We start from the raw sequence: 23,868 nt of genomic DNA, 5'->3' as shown, positions 1-23,868 counted from the left end.
AAATGTTTACAGTTGTTTTGAAGCAATCCATCCTGTCACTGTAGAAACATATGTAAGAGGTGGAGAAAAAGTGCATCTGGGTTACTGATGGCTTCCTGTCCCTAAAAAATTCTGGGTGGCCTTTGATCCTAAGTTGATTCTGTTATTTGCATCCAAAACAAATTTGACCAACATCTATCAAAGTGCCTGGTACAGTGCTGAAACACTGAAACAGGCTAGTTTCTTCAAAGTCAGTATAGTAAGGACAAGGTGGAATTCTAACTTACAAAGAAGGCTGTTCCTATTCATCTATGGTCCAAACAAAGAGTTTGTTCACCCAGTAATCCCTTGCCAATAACGTACATTTATGTTCTAGGACAATGACATTTATTTAACACATTCAATATTTCACATTGTACAAACCCTTAGATTCTCTTTATTCACTGGTCCATTTCTACAACAAATACATCCAAAACACTATATAATAAAATTATTTACAACATTTCCAAATGAGAAGCTTCTTTTTGCTCCCGCTACTGCTATTCACACACATAACTTCCACAGCACAATACATCATTAGAAGATCTAAAAATGCTCACCCTGTACTCTAGGCTGCTTAGGAAATGTGAAAACTAATAACATAATTGCATTAGCTCCTCTCAATACATGGCAACATTTTAGAAACCTTGAACTTCATCTTGCAACACCAAAAAAGGGTTCAACAACTCTGCTTTCCCCATTGCACTTTATGAAACAGGTTGCAGGGACTAGGAAAAGGGCTGCTTTATTAAAATGACTAACTGTACAGAAATGGATTTTAAAAAGTCACAGCTCAAAATTGCTTTTTGTAAAATTCACACACATTTACAAGGATCAAGTCGCTGTCCAGCTTGTTTACTTGGATTTTCTTCGCTTGGATTGCACCGCACTGGTTATGTCTGTCGGGGGAAAGAAAGGACATGCTCAGCTGAGGCAACTCTTTATGGCAGTGCTGTTTAGGCAGTCCACAGGAAGCAGGGCTGGCCGGAGTGGGGTCCTACTGGACTCTGAATAAATCTAAGGTCCTCAAAAGGAGTGCTCAGTGTGGAGAGGGTATCAGGCCTAGACCTGTAGAGTAGGGCCTTGGAGACTTGGGACGTAGGGTACAGGTGGTGGGAAATGGAGCACACATAAGCAGTTGGAAAAAGAGGCAGGGGTGGGGAGAGCATCTGGAGCTGGGCAATTAACCCCACAATCTCCATCACCAGTTCTTATCACCCAGTGAAATGACAGAATGAGTGCTTTTGGTGATACATCCATGAGTGTTGCTACAAGCAAGTGAGTAAGCTGTGCCAGAGTGCAAAGAACCAGCCTCCGGATCTCTTTTGGAGCCAAGCCATTATTTTGCAGTAAGCAACTCTTTTTGCTGTACTATAATCAAAGTCTCTAAATAGTATGATCACGATCCCTGGTCAAGTGTCTACACACAGGCACAGAAGCAATTCAGAGCAAGCCACAGCCTGCTCTGAGTCCAGGTGAGCCTGCAGGCTTCATGGAAGAGGTGGGACCTGAGTAACTTACACACAGAGAACAGTGGCATAAAGGGAATAAATGTGTTCCTTTCATTCCTCTTTTAATGTCTTCAATCAACTCAATCTTATTCCATATTTAAACCATGTTTCTCAAAAACTTTTCCACACATAAGTCTTCTACAGCAGAGTACAATGAATAGCTTAAAGCTCTCCAAATGTAAACATTTCTTTAAAATTTTATATTGATCTTAGGGGTGCCTGGGGGGCTCAGTCGGTTAAGTGTCTGACTCTTGGTTTCGGCTCAGGTCATGATCTCATGCTTCATGAGATCGAGTCTTGTATCAGGCTTTGTGCTGACAGCATGGGGCCTGCTTGGGATTCTCTCTCTCCTCTACTCCTCCCCCTTGCTGTTTCTCTCAAAATAAACATTTAAGAAAAACAAAATCTTATATTAAATTCACTCTCATTCTTCATGTTGTTCCACAGATCTTTTGGTCTTAATATGAAAACAATGTTTTAAAGGTTTATTATCTTTTTAAAGGTTTATTTTATTTTCATTTTTGAGAGAGAGCACAAGCAGGGGAGGGGCAGAGAGAGAGGGAGATACAGAATCTGAAGCGGGCTGCAGGCTCTGGGCTGTCAGTGCAGAGCCCAACGCAGGCTCGAATCCACAAACTGTGAGATCATGACCTGAGCTGAAGTTGGATGCTTAACTGACTGAGCCACCAAGGCACCCTGAAAACAATGTTTTAAAATTACTTCCCATCAAGGAGAAAAAAATATTTTCTATCTAACACAATAATATGTAAGATGAATCAGTTTTATTCATTTCTGGAAATTAGGATAAATAAATTTTCTTTTTTTCTTTCTTTTTCTTTTTTTTTTTTTTTTTGAGAGAGAGCAAGTGAGCAGGGGAGGGGCAGAGAGAGAGGGAGTGAAAGAATCCCAAGCAGGCTCCACACTGTCAGGGCAAAGCCTGACACAGGGCCTGAACCCACAAACTGTGAGATCATGACCTGAGCTGATATCTAGAGTTTGACACTTAACCGACTAAACCACCCAGGTGCCCCTAGGCTAAAGTTCCTGATGCTACATGTTAGATTCAGTGTTCTAAGAAATTTTTTTTCTCTTTTGTATCATATTTTGAGAGCACAGACTTAAGATGTAGATACAAAAAGCAAAAATGTTGCTGTTAGCTATAGTAATTGCTAGGAAGTAATAAGGCTCAATGACTTTCTGAGGAGTGGCCTGTGTAATGTTTTAGGGCTTCTGTTGGTGAAAATTCCAGTGTGTATATATCTTCTTGCTGGAAGGTCACTCTGCTTGTGCCATGTGGTACAGTCAGTCTCTCTGATTTACTCCATAGTCTTTTGCTAATCAGAGGACAGTTAATCTGACAGGATGTTGATAATGGTGTTCTTTAATTCCATGAAATAAACTAAGAGTCTCACACCCACCCCAGTTCCCTATAATCAACTCCCAGTCCAGCTTTCAAGTTTCCTTTTCACTGTAGCAAATTTGTCATTTGCAGGAAAAATATACAGGGTTTTGTCTTGATGGGGTGTTCATTCTTAGAAAGATATCTGTTAATTAGGCCAACTTTGGGAGCCTCTCTTTGTTGTGATATGAAGGACTGAGGGATGTGGCTGGGAAGAGCACCCCAGCCTCTTCCTCCCCCTCCTCCTTCCTTGTTTGTTCCCATCTGTCACTGCTCCAAAGCACCCAATGATCTGGCAGACTGATTCTGCTTCTGAGGATGAATCAGTGAGTGGGACCATGAATCAACAAGTGATTTGTGCTAGAAACTGCAAAAAAAATAATATTTTAGATGCTAGGGCTAGGTGTGGGAAATGGGTGTAGGGTGCGCTTTTATACTTCCATGAGGGAAAAAGCTGTATCAACCTGATTTTGAAGTCCTTTATCACCTTCGCTAGATAAATTTAGGCAATCTCGGTCACAGGACAATGTCACTTTTGAAGTCTTTATAAATCTATCTGAAAAGATGAGTTTTTTGTTTTTGTAGTTCAACTTTATACTTCCTCCAAAATGTTACAACTTTTACTACTCCGCTGAACACAATAAGAGAATCTGGAGGTTACCTCTTGAAGGTAAAGGAATTCTAGGGAAGTAATGAAGTGGTTGATGGTACATTCAGAGTGTACATCAAGTCTGTTCCTAAAGGCTGCCTACCTTAACTGACTGTGCATAATCCCACTCCCAAGTCCCATACTCAATACCATACTAGCAAAATAAATATTACATACATTGTTGGAAAATCCAAGTTTTTTCAACCATCAACGATTTTTACAAATCAATGTCTTGAGAGATATAAAAGTAGTCCAAAGACTAAAAGTAACATCATTTATAGTAATATTTTAGAACAAAGTATATGGTAAGTAACTGGGTCAATAACAGTCTTTCAGATGGTTGTATATACATCCTTGGAGAACATTTACATTTATAATTTGACATGGGCATTTCCCCCCCCCCACACACACACTGGTTGCCTCATTTTGACCTTAAGCAAATTTGGCCAAATCTACAGTACAAGGGTTTATTAAATCTTCTACTATGTGGAGTTTACCTTTACCGTTCAAGGAGTTTTAGAAAATGACCTTGACCTCGCTCACTTCATTATGCTTTTTACTGTACTACTTCTAGCCAAGATTTCTATTTATTTGTAAAGAAAATTCTGAAACTTTCCTTTCAAAATTTTCATGGCTGCTTTCTGAATGATGCTACTACAAGAGTGCAGTTTCAGGCAGTTACTGTTCAGAGTTTTCTCCATATAATGTTCATTTACATTTCCACAATAACATTTTCATTTTAAGAATGTTTTTTGAGATTGTTGCTTCTCAAGTCACTGACTGTGGGGAGGGTAGGACTCTCACCCCACTTTGCTATCAGAGGCATCTTAAGGCATTCCAGGAACACCCACAGCTGCTACTGATTATAAGTTGCTCTGAACTTCCTTCATATTAGCATACCTTCCCTGGTTTCAAACTTATGCATTGAACTTTACATTTTTAACTACTAATCTTTTTTCCAATTGAAAGCATAATATAAAAACTATTATTAACAGAAGAGTAAATGAAGAATGACAAGAAAAATGAGAAAAATCATTTCTGTGTTAATAGGCAACACCTCATATCAGGAAGTGGAACTACTCATTTGCATATTTGTAACAACACACCTGACCAAGCGCAATTTTAAAAAGAAGCTCACTAGTTTGTGAGAGCCAATTTTTGTGTCTGTAATTAAAAGTGGGATGGGGGGGGAACCCAACAATCAAAAACAAAACAATAGGTTAAAGAGTGACCTATTAACCATGTGTGCCTCTCTAGACTTGCCCAGAAATAATCTGTCCCACCTGCTCCAACCTGGCAGTACAGGAGGCCTTGGCCAGCACGAGATAAGCAAACTCTGTTCTCACAGCAGGAGCATAATTAATGTCACTGGTTCTCTGACAATACAAATGTACCAGTATTTCTCATTATACACCGCTCATATTTCTCAGCTGATTTCAAGGTTCTCATGAAAAACACAGACCATTTCTGATTCTGTTTGTGCAAATATGACCCACATTGTATGAGTGCAAAAAAGGCAAACCTTTTTCTCCCCTCAAAACTTGAAGGAAACTACCATGATATTTTATGATCATTCCCTGGGTATGGGCTCAAATACATCACAAAAAGTTATTTTATGACTTTGGTTCAGAGTTTTGGATACAACATAGCAGCCCAAATAATATGCATATTTATTCTTTAATTTGGATCCAAGAGCTCTAGCACTTAAAACCCAAAACAGCTATAGCACTCATCTTGGGTACAAAAGGTAACTTACCCTGGGAGTTCAGAACTGGGAGCCTGAGGGCTTGAAGCTGATGTAGAGATCTGTACATGACTGATTCCTGGGGTTTGGCCGGAGCTCTCTTTATCTTCACAGGAGACATCCAGCACCCCTCCATGCAAACTCACAAAGCTTTCAAGTTATTATGGCCTTTCCTAAGCTAGTTGCTAAGCTTCAGAACACGGATGGGGCAGGCATTCCATGAATACCATGTTGGAATACATGAATACCACCTTGGGACAACGTCCTTAAGTGTACACGCCTACTCCCCACCCTCTTCTAAAACACGTTCCAGCTTTCCATCTTTGCTTGGCTGGCAGTTCTCTACAAACTGGCCCTAATTTGGGCATCTCTTCTTAACTGTCCCAGCTGCTCCTTTGATTAATTCTTTCTGGTACACTATAAATGACATCCTTATTATCTTGAGGGTTTGGACTTAGATGAAGTTTCCAAAAATCTGGTGTGTGACATCTCTAAAGGTCAACACTTATTTCCTGCTTTAAAGGTAATTACACACCATATTCTATAGCCTAGAAAACTTCGATCTCTGGGAAAGTGAGGGGCCAAAAGAATACAAAGAATTGAGGGGCACCTGGGTGGCTCAGCTGGTTAAGTGTCTGACTCTTGATTTCAGCTCAGGTCACTATCTCACAGTTCATGGGTTCAGGCCCCGCAATGGGCTCTGTGCTGGCAGCGCAGAGCCTGCTTGGCATTCTTTCTCTCTCTCCCTCTCTCTTTGACCTCCCCTGCACTCTCTCTGTCTCAACCTCTCTAAATAAATACATAAACAAACATTAAATAAAGAATACAAAGAACTGAGGGGAAGCAGATTTTCCCACAGAACTCTAGGAATCTTCCCTTTAGTGTTCTAAGTTTAGTATTCAATATACTGAAAGGAGTGCTTCCTTCCAAACAAATCTCTGCCTGGGAGATAATTCCCAGGGAGGAGGAAGAAAAGTGGCTGATTCCATTTCGGCATCAAAGTGGGGATACCTAAGAGGACTCTGCTTGTGGTGTACACAGTATGCCTGGAGAGGAAAAAAGGTTCCTCCCTCTCTGATGGGCTGAGGTAAGGTAACTTCTACACCTCTGCTTTACCTGTATGATCTGTAGACCTGTGGCTTACCCAGGGGCTCTCATGAGGAATTGTGAAATTCTTGCCGAGAAACACAACCTGCCAATAACAGCTGAGTTCTCAGGTCAGTGTCTGTGTTGGCGCACCACAACCTGCCCTCATCTTCAGGTTGGCATCCCAATGGTACTGGACTGCGTCTCAGCAGCCCTGCTGGTATCAGGCACTTGGCCAGGATTCCACCTCTTGCCTAAGCTGAGCTACTCAAGCTCAGCACATTCCCAGAGGGGATGACTCTCCCTCAGATCTGGGCCTTTGCACATGCCGTACTTTTGCCCAGAATATTTCATTCAACTCCCACAGCCTGGATAATGCCTCCTCATTCTTCAGGTCTCAACTTAAACATCATTTTTTCAAAGCCTTCTATGACTAGGCAGAGGAGTAAAGCATCCCAGCAATATGCTCCTACAGTACCATGTAAGTTTGTTATCATAGCATTTAACATTTAACACGCTGTATTAGTCTGTCTTTCTGGCTGGTATATAACTGATATGATGAAGACAGAGACTCTCCCTTTTCACTATTACATCCCCAGAGCCTGGCATGTAGTAAGTACTTAATATATATTTGATAGATGGTTATTAATATAATAGTTACTGATTATATACCTCTTTGTATAAGGCACTGTACCAGGTACCGAGGATATAGTGGTGAGCAAAACCAGACAAACTCCTGCCCTAACAGGGCATGTATATTAATTATCACATAAATAAATATAAAATTAAAGCTGTGGTATTATGAAGGAGAACATGGGGCTGTGATTCCTCATAGCAGTGTCAAGTGAGCTAAGTACAAAGAGTAGGTTAATGAGGAGAAGGGAGGAAGGAAGAGGGAAAAACACTCCCTGCAGTGGGTGTACACACACACAGGCTTGTGACGAGAGGGCGGCATGTCTGAGTTGCTGAGGGAAGTCAGATGAGGCCAGGAGAGGCTGACAGGGGCCAGACCACATAGAACCTTTCTAATCCATGTTGGTACTTTCAGACTTTAATCCAAATTACAATGTAAATCACCAAAGGGTTTTAAGCTACAGTAGCAATGAAGATGGGGCAAAGGGGATGAATTTGGGCCACTTGAAATAAAATCAGCAGCTTTTGGTAACGAACATGAGAGATGTGAGGATGAGGGAGAGATGCCAAGGAGGACTTGCCCAATCGACAGATGGTGGTGCTATTCCCTGAGGTGGGGAACACTGGCAGATGACCTGATAGTGGGGGTGAAAATCACAAGTCTGGTTTCAGACATGTTGAATTTGAAGTCCTGGTAAGGATGTACATGCAGTTGTCTAAGATTTTTAGAGGTCTGTACTAGAAATGCAAATTTAGGAGTCATCTGTGAAAAGTTGTAACTAAAAAAGAAGGGCATGAGTGAGATCAATTAGGGAGAGAAGAGTTGAAGAGAAAGGGTGACTCAGGATCAAACTGTGAGGAAGGGCAACATCTAATAACTGGCTACAGAGATTGAGCAGGAAAAGCCAGAGAGGTAGAGAGAAAACTATGGAGAGCTCTAGGTCACAGAAACCAAGGACATCATGAATTAAAAAAGGAGACAGCAATCAATACAGGAAAGAAAACTGGTAGTAGTGTAAGGTTCTTGACAAGGTCAGAGAAGATGGGATCAAAGAGGCACAAGTGGAGGAACTGGCCTTAGACTGGAGGAGGGACAGCTGCTCTATTATAGTAGGAGCAAAGGAGGATCCTAGTAGATTTAGGTCTTGGTAGTGACAGCTGAAGCAGTTCTATTTTCTCTGTGGAGAGGTGAGAGTCTCTGCTGAGAGAGGGGAGAGAAAGTAGGGGCCAGAGGAGTGGAAAAGAGAGTTGATCACAGAAGGATGGCTGGGCCATATTGAGCACATATCTGAAGTGGTGATCACGAATCAATCTGCCCTGTTATGTTCTTTTTTTTTTTCCCCAACAGTGCTTGCTGCTCTGTGCACATACACAGAAAACACACAGGTAAATGAACTAACAAACAAAGGAGGGACAGACAGTAGAAGTCAAAGTAACAGAAGCATAGATAAAAGACAAAGTCCTCTGCTGTGGTGATAAAGACCCCATTCTTCTATCTGACCCACAAAAGCACCCACACTGCACTGCTAACCTTTAGTAGAGCTGGAGGCTGAAGCAGGCCGAGAGGATCGCTTGCGATGTCCATTTTCCACGCTTTCAGAAGCCACAGTTGGCTCTTCAGTTCGGGAGTTTCTTCGGCTTGGGGTTTTGGACTTTTCAATGATCTCTTTGGGCTCACTGCTGACAGAGGGAAGCACAAAGTTTCCAAGAAGGAGAGGGAATCAAGTCACACACACAAAAAAGCTCTTCAGATAGAGCTTCATTTGTGAGGCAGGAGATTAAGAACTATACAGTCATTCTGAAGAGAAAATATTCCACTCTGGGACAATAAACAAAATACCTTCTATATTACTCACAATTTAAAAGTGAGTCTAGCTTGTTACAGTAGTAAAATAAAATACTAAAAAGCATATTGCTGGTGAAATTGTGGAAAAACAGGTAAAAGAAATTAAGAACTTGGAATAAAAATTCCAAAACTTCCTCACCCTTTTCTTAAAATAACAATATTCCTTTTCAAAAGTTAATAGTATCTGAAATTTAGGAAATTACTAATATGTACTGGTATTTTCTATGTGCCTGTATAATCATATAATGGCCTAAGTCACATTATAGAATACACATGAGAATGTATTCAGAGTATATATACTGCTGGGTATACTGATTACCCCTACCTCAATCCCCTTTTTTTAGTTTGCAAAGATTTAAAATTGGTAATATCCAGTACTACTGAGGGTATGAGGACAGAAACTCCTGATCAGAGTGTAAATTATGTAACCCAACAGTTATCAATAGGAGGCATTTTGGCCTCCCAGGAGACATTTAGCAATTTAAAAATGTCTGGAGACATTTCTGATTGTTAAGATGACTGCCGTGACTGAGTGGGGGATGCTACAGGCATCTTCTGGGCAGAGGCCAGGCATGCCACTAAATATTCTATAATGCATGAGACAGCTCTTCCCCCCCAACCCCAACAAAGAATTATCTGGTCCAAGCTGTCAATAACGCTGAGGCTGAGAAACCCTGGTGTAATCCTCTGGCTCAGCAATTCCATTTCTAGGTGCCTAAGGAAACAAATCTTTTTACAGAGCTGTAATTACACACAGGATGTCAAAGCATTATATAAGTACTAATAAAGACAGAAGACCTAAATGCTTTACAACAGATTTTAAAACTAAAACATGGCACATTCACATTCAGTCATGAAAAATCATGTTGTAGAAAGCTATTTAATGATAAAAACTGTTCATGACACATTACTGTGGGAAAAAAGTTACCAATGTTATGAATAGTATAATCCTATTTTCGTCATAAGACATGTTGAGCATATATATGTAACTACATACGAATGAATGGGTGTGAAATACACGTGTGTATAATGCTTATATATATATCACTATATATAAAAATATTATAGTGTTTACATATAAAATATTCCCTATCTGTATACATACTCTGAAGAGAAGTAGAAAATGAACTAAAATATACATAGTGAATATTGTCTGAGTCGTAGGAATACTGGTTTATTGGTAATTTCTTCTTTAAAAAATTTTTAAAGTTTATTATTTATTTTTGAGAGAGAAAGAGTGAGAGTGGGAGAGGGGCAGAGAGAGTGGGAGACACAGAATCCAAACAGGCTCCAGGCTCTGAGTTGTCAGCACAGAGCCTGACATAGGGCTTGAACTTTCAAACTGCAAGATCATAACCTGAGCTGAAGTCGGACACTTAACTGACTGAGCCACTCACGCGCTCTGGTAATTTTCTTCTTTTTAATTCTCTGATCTGAATTTCAAATTTTCTTTAATAAACTTTTTACTACTTGCATGGTTCAAAAAAAATGCATGTCAAAATCATTAGGGAAAAAAACGCTGATTAAACTTGCTTGTAAGGCATGGAACTTAAACAAACGTAATGCAACAAAACAAGCTGGTTAAAGGGATGTCTCTTCTGGGAAGTCTTCCTTGACCCTTACTCCCCAAGTAAAGCTGTCTCTTCTTTTTGGGTTCACAGTCTGTATCTGGCATTCAAGAGCACCCATCAGGTTGTACAGCATATTTTATTTTAATATCTTCTGCCTTCCACTAGATCAGGAGCTCCTTAGAGGCATTAACCATGGCCTATGAACTCCCTCTACCCCTCCATTGTTCATTCCTGCCATAGGACCCTTCACTGGTGGTACGATAGCTGGGAATTTGGCCATACTGTTCACCATCTTGCTTTATATCTAACAACTGCCCCATGAACCAAGTCAAGTGAAGAAGAGGCAAGGCCAGAGCTGGGGTAGAACTGTAAGTCAGGGGTATTCACACATCCTTTTAGAGATGGTAAAGGATGGCTTTCTGGCTAGGAGCCCCGAAAATGGTCAAAGTCTCTGAGGAAGAAAGATTCCTAACAGAGGTGCCTCTTTCTCCTGGCAAAACAAAAGCCACAGAAGTACTGTCCTGCTGTTCATATGGTCAGTACTCAGATAGCTCTGGAAACAAATACCCTTTTTTGATCTGATTATCTTCTTTGTGTAGCCACACAGCTGGAGTATGCTTGGTAAGGGCAAATGAATTCAAATATTAGCCAATTCAAATAAAAACAGGGAGAAATATGTAGTAGGAATGCCAATGAATCTGTGAGGCAGAAGAACAGGGGTCAAGTCTTACCTATATACTTATTGGACATGATATTTAACTTCCTCTATGCTTCAGGTTCTTGATCTATAATCCCCATTTTGTCTGCTACAATACATAAGTGTGAGGGTTCTGGAATCAGGGCACCTGAGTTTGGATATCAGTTGCACCATTTACTAAATCTGTGGCCTTGGGCAATTTAGTTGACTTCTCTGAGCTTCAGGTTCCTTACCGGTAAGACAGAATTTACTTTCCTAATAGATACTGTGAAAATTCAATGAGATGATACACTTAAGCGGCTTGCAAACCAGTGCATAGCATGAGATGCATTCAGATAGATGTTGGTTATTATGACCACCTCAAAGGGTGGATAGGATTAAATGAGAAAATGATTGTGAAGGTGTTTTATAAACTAAGTTGTACAAATATGATAAATTCTCTAAAATGTTATCCAATGCATTACTAGATTAAAAAAGGAATTACTTTGGAACTATTCCTCCTCCTTTCCATGGAGTTAGTGAAGCCACAGGTGTATTTCATTTTATTAGGTTATGTGGGGCTTTGTAGTATAACCGGAAAAGCATGAATTTTGGGGTTCAGACCCTGTCTGGCTTTCTCTCTTAAGCCTGGAGGATCAAACAGCTATGCTTTAGAAGGTGTTGCAAGGACTATTATTAATGACAATATAACAACAGTTCTTACATACTGAACTTACTATTTACTCACTATGGTGAGTGCTGAACATGTTATCTCATTCAATTTTCAAAACAACCAAAAAAGGTAGAAACTTGGCCACCAAGCTTTGTTAAGGGAAATGTTACCTCTCAGGGGTTAGGACTCATGACAGCTCCCCTGTTTTAGCAGGGAAAACAGACTGGCACAATGAGTCAAGGAAAAAGGACAAGGTGAAGAGAGGTTTAAAGGATGAGAAAGCCGATACCCTTCCCTTCAAAGAGGCTTATGCCGTTTTCACGCTTAGTCTGCAGAATGATCATCTTACCTTTGTCCAGAGACCATGGCAGCATTTGCCTCAAGTTCTGTGAAAAATACAAAGGACAGAAATGAGATGTGGGAGCTTCTGGTGTCTATGTCCACTGGGAGAAGGGAGGTGTCTCAGAATTCTAAATGCCCTATTTAGGCTAACATGTCTTCATGCCCAGCAGGATCCTCACCCTACATGGTATGGAGACAGAGTTGGCAGGGACACAACTCAGTAGTCTGGGGCATAAGACACTTACTTGGTCTATTTTTATTTCTACTCCACACTGTGAAATAATCCTGTTTGGATCAATAGAACTAGATTCACACTACCTGGTTCATATTTCACCCAGCTATAACTAGATTAGTAAAATAAGCCTCTTCCTCTCTTGTAGAAGAGATTGGTTTCTTTCTTAAAATATCCCTAACCTCTTCATACTTGTTTTTAAAGGCAGTAATCTTAAAATATGTCTTAAATATATATTAAGGATGCATTCTCCTCCAAAGGACTTCCTCACTGAGTTACAGAGTGCAGACTGCTTTGCTTTGAGCTAATGCCTACAGACTCCATTACATTCCTCTCTTCCTCAAACTCCCCACAATACCCTCTAAGAAAGGAAAATCTCAGTAATTTGTCTAGCAGGGTTTTGCTTAAATGAATATTCTATGGGTTTACCAGGCACTTCTTTCTCAGCATCAGCAGAAAAACATCACTTTTAGAGTTTCATCTTTCCAGAAGACTTTCCTAATGCACCAGACAGCAGTGATCTCTCCTGCTTCTGGCCTCCCACAGCTCTGTACCTGTTCCTGCCTCCCCTTATAGAGAATTCAGCACAGCAGATTCAGTGTACATGCCTCATCTACCCCAGAGATTACACGTTAACTTCCTTGAAGGCAGTGAAATCAGAGTGCATAGGTTAGAATTCTGACGCCATTGATTAGCCATGTACCCCTGTGCTTGACTCTCTGTGCTCAATGCCTCATCTGAAAAATGGGGACAACCACTTTACTCACCTCAAAATTAAGATTAAATGGAACAATACATATAAAAACTCAGTACAGCACCTGGCTCTTAGTAAGAACTCAAAATTAGCTGCTGTTATTGTTAGGATACTCATGTCAATGCAGCCTTCATGCTGGAATCCCTTGCATCCCTCTGCCTTCAATGCAAGATGAGGGAATCCTTGCTTCTCATTTGCTACTTAGCTCCCAACATCTAACCCATAAAACCTGGAAACCCTCCACTTGAAATAGATACCAACTCACTGGGTCTCTGTTGCCTGCACACAAACTCAGGTAATGTGTGCTCAAAAATGAAAACAGCTCAAAAGAGGCTGATTACCAAAAAATTTTATTAGTTTGCTCATGTGAAACAAAAGTCAGTGCTTTTGAGAACTTTAACACTATTACAGCTAATTCACATTAGTAGAGATCAAAGGAATCTGGTGAGGCAATTAGTGACTATGAGGGTATTTTAAGGAGATTCATTTAAGTCAAACTTTTAAAAGCAATAGGATTCTTTGGCCAATTATTTTGAGGAAGATGTACGATATAGTAAAGCACATTTTTCTGGAGTAAAGAATTGGGGCAGAAAATGTAATTCCCTTCCTCTTTTAGTTGCTCCTTTTCTCGCCAAAAATGAACATTACCATCTAATACCTTCTGTGAATGATTTGCTCCACTCCTATCCTTGTCAGGTGCCTAGCACAATGTCATGCATCATGTGGGTAGTTGGTAGCAAAGGAAGAATCTGAATGGCAGAAACGCTTTTTGCTCAACCATTCTTTTCAGAAGCCTGATTTTACCCAGAGTGTGCAATAGAACATAACATAGCACATAGCACCCGAAGCAGCTTTTAAAATAAACACAAGTTAGGGTGCCTGGTTGGCTCAGTTGGTGGAGCATGTGACTCTTAATCTTGGGGTCATGGGTTCAAACCCCACTGTGGGTGTAACAATTACTTAAAAATAAAATCTTTAAAAAAATCACAAGTTATAGCTTAATTTCACTGATTTAGGCCCACAAAGCTAAACATGGTAATACTGTTTTTTCCTTACAAATTTTTTCAAGTGTGAACTGGACTGTAAATGAGATTCTAACCTCTGAGTGAAAAGTGTCATACTTTTTTTTTGGTATCTCTCAATATGTTCAGTGACAAAGGGCCAGGCCAAGATTAAACTGTAACACACTTACACTATTTATCTATGAAGGCAGTACTGTTATTGCCATCAAGATCCTCACGCATTCTGAGCTGACCCAGCATTCCACAGCAATTATCTGTCAGATTACCATGGACTCCACCTTCCAGAAACACCATCCTTCATGCTATTTGCAATTTCTTGGTCATGGGAAACATAATGCCATCCAGAGAGGACTGAAATGACTGACTCCCAGGAAAAGTGGCTACCTCACTGTAGCAGAGGTTCTCAGAACAAGCCTCCACTCCTGTCATGAATATGCAATTACTGAGTGTAGGAACGCTTGCCACCCTAGCAAGTTACCATGGGCCAGTCAGCTGCCAGCTATGAGTGCCAGGGTCATGCAACAGGGCAAACAGTCCAATGGAAACCATCCACAGCTAGGTGGCAGACAATGGGCACCGCAACACCCTTCCTGGGTTCCCTGGCTGACACCAGGAACGCATAAGACAGCAAGCCAGTCGGGGGGAAAAGAACCCTAACAGTCCTGCACAAACCCTGCCACTCATCTGAGGTCTGCTCTGAAGCCAGCAGGTGAGAGAGTTTCAGTCACTTCCTGGCACCCTGAGGACAGCAGCAGTTCCTTCACATATAATCCATTCCACTCAGAGAAGTTTTTCCAAAGCATGCCTTACCTGGTCTGGCACCAGGCCCCTGTGGTGTTGTGGCTGGAGTTTCCTTTGCAACTAAACTCGGTGAAGGGGCTAAGGCAAGGAAAAAAAAATACAGGCCTTTTACTTTCTTTTCTCAACAAAACCGAAGGCATTGACTGACTCAAGGGCTAAGTAACTGCTGAAATACATATACGCTTGGAGGGCAGTACTTGATACTGGCCTTGAAAGGACATTTCAAAACTTAACCCCCAAAACACCCCTTAGTAGGCAAACTGAACCACTTGCAGAGAACAATGATACCATTTACCTCAGCATTTAAAAAATTTCTCATTCCTCTAAAGACTACACCCCTTGAGACTTGAATCTTAAAATTCATTTTGTACTTTTGTATAGCACCTGGAAAGAGTGATGGTCATCGAGCAGATATTCAATTCATACTTGATGAATACATTATTTGATGTTATTTACTTATATAACAAACAGTTACCAAGAACTTCTAGGGGCAAGGCGCTGTTCCAGGCACCGTTAGAGACTAATTTTTCTTTTTGTTCAGTCCAGTATCAAAAATAAGATACACAAATGTGGTACTCTGGAGTCCACTGGGATGTTATATGAAGAAGATTCATAAGGTAGAAAGTGCTATGGGAATCGAAAGAAAAGGAGATCAATTCTAGACTGAGAAAACTGATGGTACATTAGAGGGAGAAACATCAGAATTAGGCTTCGGAGGACAGAGACTACTTAGGTCCCTGAAGAGGAATGGAACAGGATACACAATGTACTCTAGAATGGAGGCTTACTGGATCATACAATAAAGATTAAGGGCATAGATATGCCACAGTCATTCAAGGATTATGTCCTCCTATCTTGACATTTCAGTCTAACATCCTAGATAAACTTAGTAACAATGTTTTATCCTCTTGTGGAAATTGTGAATTTTGTATATTTCTCTCCCTGCTTAGTCAATAATGCCTTTGTGTTAAGAATTTTTTTTGGATGTTTATCTGATAAAGCCTAAAACCGTCATCTTAAATCCTACTTTTAACTCCAGTATTGATCTCTCACATTTTCAAGATAAAAACCTAGAAGAATGGAAACAATCTTAAAATTGAGGTTTTTTTAAACTGCAGGTTCATCTTCGCAAAGCTCATATATTTCTCTAGTATTATATATGACCCATATAAAAATATTCCCTAATCACTTCACCATTATTCTCTTGGTATGTGTGTGCAGTGGGGGGGTGGAGGGGGGGGTGGGCAGATCCCTCCAGAAGTACAACAGAAACACTTAATAGCAGAAAATATATTTAACTCACACCACGTTTCTTTTTCATTCTTAGGAGTCATCTACATTCACAGAATTTGAACCAGAAACTTAGGGCACCCAGCCCTGTGAAGTCTCTGTCTCCTGCAACGGCAATGAACTCCTTAAGGGTCTTTATCTCTCCGTGTCTCTAGCATTGAAGAGGGAGAGGGGGAATTAACCTTTCTAAAGCTCTGTGTGAGGCAGTGTGCTGGCCACATTATGCTGTCGTCTCCTCTTATCTTTGTATATTTTGGGAGGTAGGAATTACAAACTCTGTTTTACAGGTGAAGTACATGGCTTATAAGAGGTTAAGGAATTTATCCAACTGTGATTGGTAACCAGTGGAACTAGAATTTGAACTCTGATCATAACCTGAAGCTTATGTTCTTTCTGACCCTCCTCCTAGGTGCTTACCACTCAAAACATTTTAGCTTGCATTCAACGAGAAAAGCACTGTTAGCTGCCCTAGGATATAGCAAAGGTCCTTCTCAGCTTCGGCATTGTGTGACTGACTCCACTTGGGGAAAATAGAGCTTCTGCATCACTTAGGTCTCACAGGAGAGACGTGTGTGTGTGCGTGGGGGAGGGGGGGTGGGGTGTGGCGGGGTGTGAAGGGGGGAGGGGAGGCATAAGGATACCTACGCTCCCATCATTTGCCCATCTTAACAGTACATAGGAAATAATTTGAACTAGATATACATGAATTGGAATGGTCTAATTTATGAAAAACTGTGTCAAAGAGAAATCAGTAATAATTTTTTTCCATTTATTCATTACTATATTCTGTGCTAAGCACATTATATGCATTATCTCAATGAACTCTTAGAACTACTGTTGTTCCCTTGTTACAAAAGGAAGAAACTCAAGTTTGGAGTAGTTGAGCAACTTACTTAAACCCATAGAGCTGGTAAATGGTGGCACTGTGATACTAACTCAAGCCTATCTGTCTCTCAACCACTTTGCTTCTCCTGTGTCTACTGTCATGAAACTTAGTTTTCTGAAAAGTTCTCCTCTGGAGTAGACAGTCAGAAAGGAATAGTCTCTGGGATACAGTATAATGAGGAAGGGGCTATGAGAACCCTGCTCTGAAGGGTTAAACTGACAATGTTAAACTGAAGGTTCACAGTATCAACTTTGAACAAATATTGAACTCTGAGTTTCAATCTTCTCACTCACGGAATCGGACTTGGGTTAAGGGCTCCCTGACATGGTTGGTATCAAGATAACGTGAGATAACAGGTAAAGATGTTTCCTTGTAAAATGAAAAGCTTTATATAAATGAAAGGTCTGCCATTATTTTAGGAGCTGAGAGAGAACCTATTAATGAATGTAAACTTAACATGGGTTTTCAAGTATATTTCCCAATGTACTTCTAATAAATGAAACTACCACTATTGCCATTTAGCCCACTCTTCTTCAACCAAGTAGAAGAGAAGTCATGCTTTCTTTTGTGGGATAGGTCATCATAAAATTGACACGAGGAGATGATGCCAGGCCCCGAGTACATACCTATGCTGGGTAGAAGCTCTGGATGAGATCCCACCTTCTCCTCCACTAGGCCACCCGCAAGTGGCTCAGATGCTATGCCAACATGATTGTTTTTTGTGGCCGGCGCCGCAGAGATGAGCTCAGAGGGTACCAGAGTGGTTACTATCGAGCGTACACTGGTGGGGAGAGTACCGCCAGGTAAGCTGGGTCCTGCTGAGGTGGAGCCCGGGCCCACGGGGCTAGAGGTCATTTTTATCAGAGTGGGTGCTGGGGGTGTTGGGGTTTTACTGTCCAGCTCTGTGGATAACTGCTCTGTTCCCATGAGCCCTGGAGTTGTGGTCTCTAGCCCTTGGCCTTCAGTCTCTCCATCTGCACCATATTGCTCTTCCCCTTTCTCAAGAGAGCCTGTAACTTTCTTACATGCCTTGGTCAGCAAAATCTGGCCGATTTTGTCCACTTTTCCTTTGCCCTTACTAGATGAGACTGGGCTTCGCCGGTTGACAGAGGAGCCTGGACTATTGGTCAAAAGGGGAGAAACAATTGTGGTTGACTGTGAAGAGGGAAGAGTGCTCTGATCTGCTGAGGTGCTCACCTGAGGACTAGCCTCATCTGGATTCATTTCTTTCACTTGCTGGACAGGGGGATGAGGAGGGACAACTGGAGAAGTTGTACATGGGGGGGAAGGAAGCTGAACAGGGGTGGCTCGTGAGTTAAGGACCAAGGGTCGACCAGTCTGTATATTTGGAGCAGTACTACTGGAGGGGGCACTAGGTGGTACAGGAGCAGAAGAAAATTTTATGTTCTGAGGTATGTGTAAAGGGCCAACAACTGCAACGGAGGGAGGCATCAAGCCAGAGTTGGTTGTCAGTGGGGCTGCAGGAATTGTGCTTGGCTGTGATCCTTTCATAACCTGAATTATTGAGGATGAATTGATAAACACAGGTGTAATGAACTGAGGCCGGGCATTAGACTGAGCAGCTGACTGTCCCTCAGAAACCATAACCTTGCTACCCACATTGGGCATTGTGACGACTGTTGACATCAATGCAGACTGCAGGTGAGTCGGCAGAGCTGCTGATGTATTAGCTGAAGTCGTGATAGGATTGGAAGTAACGAAAACAGTTATCTGATTTGGGGGCAAGGGAGTAGAGATGGAGGAAGAGCTGACAGGTCTTGACATTACTGGAGGGATGCTTGGTGCAACATTAGAACTGACCTCACTCAATTCTGGATGCACAAGGGTTGAACACGGCTCATTAGTGTGAGGTAAATTTAGGGAATTAGAGGGTTCTTTAGAAGAAGACGGATCCTGCAGTGTGGGAATGACAGATGCTTTTTTCAGGTCCTCCCCAGAAACTACTGGAGGCGTTACTTCCAGATCTGTAAGCCCAGGGGGTTTAATGGTCACATTAGGAGCTCCAGAGTTATCAAGAAGTTGACTTAACGATGTGGGTGCTTCCCTCATAGCAGGAGACACCAAATTTTTGTTCTCTTCGACACCGGGAAGTTTGTTAGGATCCAAAGATTGCCCGTCCTTTTTAGACTGATCTTCAGAAACAACCATTTTAACTTCTTGGGCAGGGAGGGCTTTGAGCTCAATGTTTACCTGCTCCTTCCTACCCTGGGAATTCTGGCAATCGCTGTCCTGAGGCACATTCAAGCTCTCCTTGTTATCCTCCAGAACACCTCCCACTGCAGCCACAGGCATAGTAGGATTCTGAGGATTCAGCCCACTGTTGTTAGGGAAGCTCCCAGGTACAGGGGGATTGGCCAAAGGAGTGGGACTGACCAATACATTTCTTGGCAACTCCACATTCTGCAACAGAGCTGTGTTTGTTTGAGAGGCCAGAGTAAGTTTAGGGGTTTTTGAATTTTGCCTCCCAGGACTTGGGGTAGTTTTCCTACTGGACCCAGGACTAGACCTGCGACTGTTGCTCGGACTAGCCCGTTTTGTTGCTCCAGAATTAGACTGCTTTCCAGAATTCACCACCACAGAATCTAATTTGTGAGTTTGTGGGGCAGCAAAATTGGAAGGATTATTCATGGTAAGATTCGAAGGTGCTTGCCCAATGGCCTTTAAAGTTGTTGGATTTAGGCCCTGCTGATCAAAGCCCCTGTTTAAATTTGGCCTAGGAGGTAAAGGAATATTAATCTGTGGGGGGAAGAGTCCTGCAATGGAGGCATTGAGTCTTTCTGGAGACAGACTGATTTCTGAAGGTTCTGTGCTAGGAGGGCGATTGTTGGGTGTCTGAGGATAGTAGGGTCTGGGGCTGGCTCTGTTCGGTGTTTTAGGCCTAGATGTTTGGGTTGGAGCAGCCACATTTGGAAAATGGTGGCCATGAGAGCTGGGCAGGGAATTTACAGGGGGTTGCTGGGGAGTTGCACCTTGAGTTGCAGAAAGGGGCGATGGTCCAGGTTTTGGCCCTGTCATCATTAACTGATTCTGGGAAACTACTAAATGTGAAGGCATGTTATTTGGGCCTCCTGAGACAGATGGTACTTCACTGCCACTTGCTTCAGGGAGCGAGGACATTTCTCCCAGTGGTGAGCTAGAAGGATTCTGGGAGTTCTCCTGGTATACCATTTTCCTTGAATTGCTTCCCAAAGGAGTATTCACAGGTATTGGCATTCTTTGCTTATCAGGTGATGGTGGCACGGAAGCAGGTCCTTGCAAACTGACCATAACAGGCACGCTGCCGCTCTGTTGCATGGGCATTCTCTGGGAGTCTGGGTTCAGGGGGCCCCGTGGGGGGTGGACACTTTGGGAGACCGGAAGCCTAACTGATTTGGGGTCCTGCTGCATCATGAGCATCATCATCATTTGTTGTTGTTGTTGCTGCTGCTGCTGCTGCTGCGACTGTGGCTGACTGGGAGGTGGTGGCTGCTGCTGTGGTGGCGGCAGTTGTGGCTGCGGCTGCTGCTGTGGTGGCTGTGGCGGGGGTGCCACATGCTGCATGAGCTGAGGAGGCATCTGCTGAAGTGGCCTCTGTTCAACTGGTTGAGAAGGATAACCTAAAACAAGCCCCCAAAATCAGGGAAGTTAGATTTTCGGCAGGAAAAGCAACTTTTAGAGTATAGCCAAGCAATACTCATCTAGGTGGCCCAGACAGTGCACAAACAGCTTAGGCATGCCCACTGCCAGGGGGGCAGGAGCAGCTCCTCATTATCCGACATAAGCAAAGGGGCACACAGCTTAAGGAAGCAAAAAGCAAAGCATCAAGAACCTGGAGCCCCTTAGTCTTCAAGGTCTGAATGAGGCACTATTGTACTAAGACTGTAATAGACAGACACTCTGTGCTATGCAATGAAAGTGGCTGAGTCTATCCCAGCCAAACATTCAGGTGAAATGAGAAAAATTCCCATCAATAGCAAGTAGCTGACCACCCAGCACTGGGGTCTCATGTGGGAATAATAAATATTTCACTGTACTTGTGAATGAAGTAAGGCATTTAGGACTCACTTTTTCTGTTATCAAGATTAATTTTTTAAGGTGTGATTTTGTGAAAACAACAGCATCAAAGATAGGCTTTTTATTCTTTCAACAGAAGCAAATATACAATTCTAGGATTCAATGCCTTAAGAGGGATTTAAAATGACGCCAATCCACTGGCTCCATACATCATGCTGCATCCTTCAGGCTCAATCCTTTGGGGAACCCAAATGAACTAAACTGTCCCTCTGATGTAGTTCAATTTAATAAAGAGCAGGAGCTAACAGAAGCTGATATACACATTGAAAATAAATTGAGGATACTGAAGATTTTTTTATGGATATTAATTTCCATTTACTTTCTTACATGTTAAAACTCAATTTGGAGAAATATTTTCTATGAATCCACAAAGGAAGAATAATAAGCCAGAAACATTGCCCTCAGGAATAAAAATAATTTTGGGAAAAGAACTGAGGGACAATGCCTTATAGATTTTCAGAAGGCAACAGTTCAAATGATTCCTTCTTTTGTGAAGCTTTTACTTGACATTTTAGAACCAGAGCTTTACACAATCAGCAGAAAGGAAAAATCATTAACCAAGAATAAAGGTAGTTCCATGGGAAAAAGTGGGGATATAGCTGGGATACAATTTCACAAACTAGATTTATTCCACTGTTGCATAAAAATGCATAAGGGAAGTTTTAAGAAGGCGCAGGAATAAAAACAGTTGGCTCTGGCAGTTGGCAGAAATGATGGTTCATGATTTTCACAGAGGAGCTACCAAATGCTGCTGATCCACAGGGTCAGACCCTGTGGTCAACCCTAATTAATGTCTTCTGGCCAAAGATTACCATGGCACCAATAAGTACAATGTACAGAATTCAGTTTTAGAGATTTTTTAAAAAATCCTTTTCTATTTCAGGCCCAAGTCACTTCTTTACAATTATAGAGCCAACAATAATATGGCACTTCTACAGGTTTAACTCAGGTTCCCATATTAAGAAAATTGTCATTTCTGTAGAAGCCCATGGTTGTTGGGCTATGTCACAAATGTCTTTTATCTTTAAATCAGCCCACCAGGTAGCACAATAAATACCAAAGACAGCAGAGCAGATAATACAGCAACTTTTCAAAAGTTACAGCTGAGGGCATGGCTACTATAAAGGTTCCAGAAGCTGGAGGCAGCAGTCCAAAGGGCACTAACGTTAAGAAGACAGATTAGGGTTGCCGTCACATAATGGTAGAGAATGAAAGCCAAAACACATATAGTGTCTATAACATAACCCAAACCCATATTTATTAATCAAGGGTTGCAACTCATATGCCTTTAGGCACCAGGCCAGTAGTGAAGAACAGAAGTGGTCTGGTATAAGACAGTAGTAGTCCTGTGGACAGAGCCAAACTGCAGAATGAATGTTCTATCTAAAGGTATCTAAATTCAGGTTTTTATCTGGTTTAAGACACTGCATGATAGTTCAAACACATGATAGGCCAAATTCATCCTGTAGGTTCCTACTTTTTAAACTCTAGAAAGGAAGCAATGATGTGTGCAAGGACCTCTGGGATTCATATAGGAATTCACATGTGTTTGAGGGAAGAAGGTATCTTCCTATTCATAATGTCATCTAGATATACCTGCCAAGACTGGTGACCTCCCTGCCTCAATTGCTGCAACTCACTGACTGGAATTGTGGTGTTCCCAAACAATTTGTAATAAATAGCATGTAGTATTGACATCATGGTGTATTTACTTTTTTTTTTTTTTTTTGGTTCACTTTTAAAATACATAAATTAAGGGTGGATTACGGTATATACCCAAAATAACGTCACTCTCACACGTCAAAAAGGAGGAATAACTAGTGAGGAAGAAACAAAACATAATCCTTTGTACACACAGGGAAGAGTGACCTAAGTATGACAGGCTTGGGTGTCTTCGACTGGGTCACAGGGGAATAAGGTTACAAATCACTGCTCAGGCCAAGAGTAACAAGTATAGAGATATTGTGGCAGCTGGCCTTAGTTCTTCTATAACACCTAGGTTGGAATAAATGAATTTTAGGAAGTTTTTTTCTTTTCAACATTTAGAGGATAATATTATTTTATAGCCAAAAAGGGGTACAACACAGGGGGCTTCACCAATAGTGATCTTATTTATTATTCAGCTGGGTGGTAGGTACATGAGCATCTCTTTTATTACTCTTATATAGTTTTTATGTTTAAAGATTCATAATAAAAACTGTATTAAAAAAATTTTATTGTAGGGGCGCCTGGGTGGCGCAGTCGGTTGAGCGTCCGACTTCAGCCAGGTCACGATCTCGCGGTCCGTGAGTTCGAGCCCCGCGTCAGGCTCTGGGCTGATGGCTCGGAGCCTGGAGCCTGTTTCCGATTCTGTGTCTCCCTCTCTCTCTGCCCCTCCCCCGTTCATGCTCTGTCTCTCTCTGTCCCAAAAAAAATAAATAAACGTTGAAAAAAAAATTAAAAAAAAAAAATTTTTATTGTAAACCCTATTTATTGTTTCGAGAAAACCCAATAGGAAAGGCTGCAGGAAAGGCAGGCAAGCAGGATTCGAGTGAAAACATCTTTCCATTTAATCTTACTCCATTTGGATGCCAACTAGAATCTTGATACTGACAAGAATAAAGAAGCACTTGACATTTCAGTCTGATTTTATGAGGACTTAATATCAAGAAGGCTAATCTG

General features: G+C 41.6%; 1 protein-coding gene across 13 annotated transcripts in view; it reads right to left on the bottom strand.

Annotated features, from left to right (window-relative positions):
- Positions 1–349: 349 nt before the first annotated feature.
- NCOA6 (nuclear receptor coactivator 6) overlaps positions 350–23,868 on the bottom strand; it is a 109,429-nt gene continuing 85,910 nt past the window's right edge. For 7 of the 13 annotated variants that reach the window (XM_043604701.1, XM_043604706.1, XM_043604700.1 and 4 more), the window contains 5 exons: positions 17,760–20,750; positions 14,967–15,035; positions 12,156–12,192; positions 8,572–8,720; positions 350–917 (listed from right to left, as the gene is read on the bottom strand). In XM_043604701.1, the coding sequence (XP_043460636.1) occupies positions 874–917; positions 8,572–8,720; positions 12,156–12,192; positions 14,967–15,035; positions 17,760–20,750 (3,290 nt within the window). In that variant the 3' untranslated portion in view covers positions 350–873. The remainder of the gene's footprint in view (positions 918–8,571; positions 8,721–12,155; positions 12,193–14,966; positions 15,036–17,759; positions 20,751–23,868) is intronic. The other 6 variants (XM_043604709.1, XM_043604710.1, XM_043604703.1 and 3 more) reach the window with 2 other exon arrangements.

This window comes from Prionailurus bengalensis, chromosome A3 (genome assembly GCF_016509475.1).
Source record: "Prionailurus bengalensis isolate Pbe53 chromosome A3, Fcat_Pben_1.1_paternal_pri, whole genome shotgun sequence".
In the NCBI taxonomy this organism is placed as follows: Eukaryota; Metazoa; Chordata; class Mammalia; order Carnivora; family Felidae; genus Prionailurus; species Prionailurus bengalensis.
Note: the sequence above shows the minus strand (reverse complement) of the source record. Positions and strands in the feature narration are given on the sequence as shown.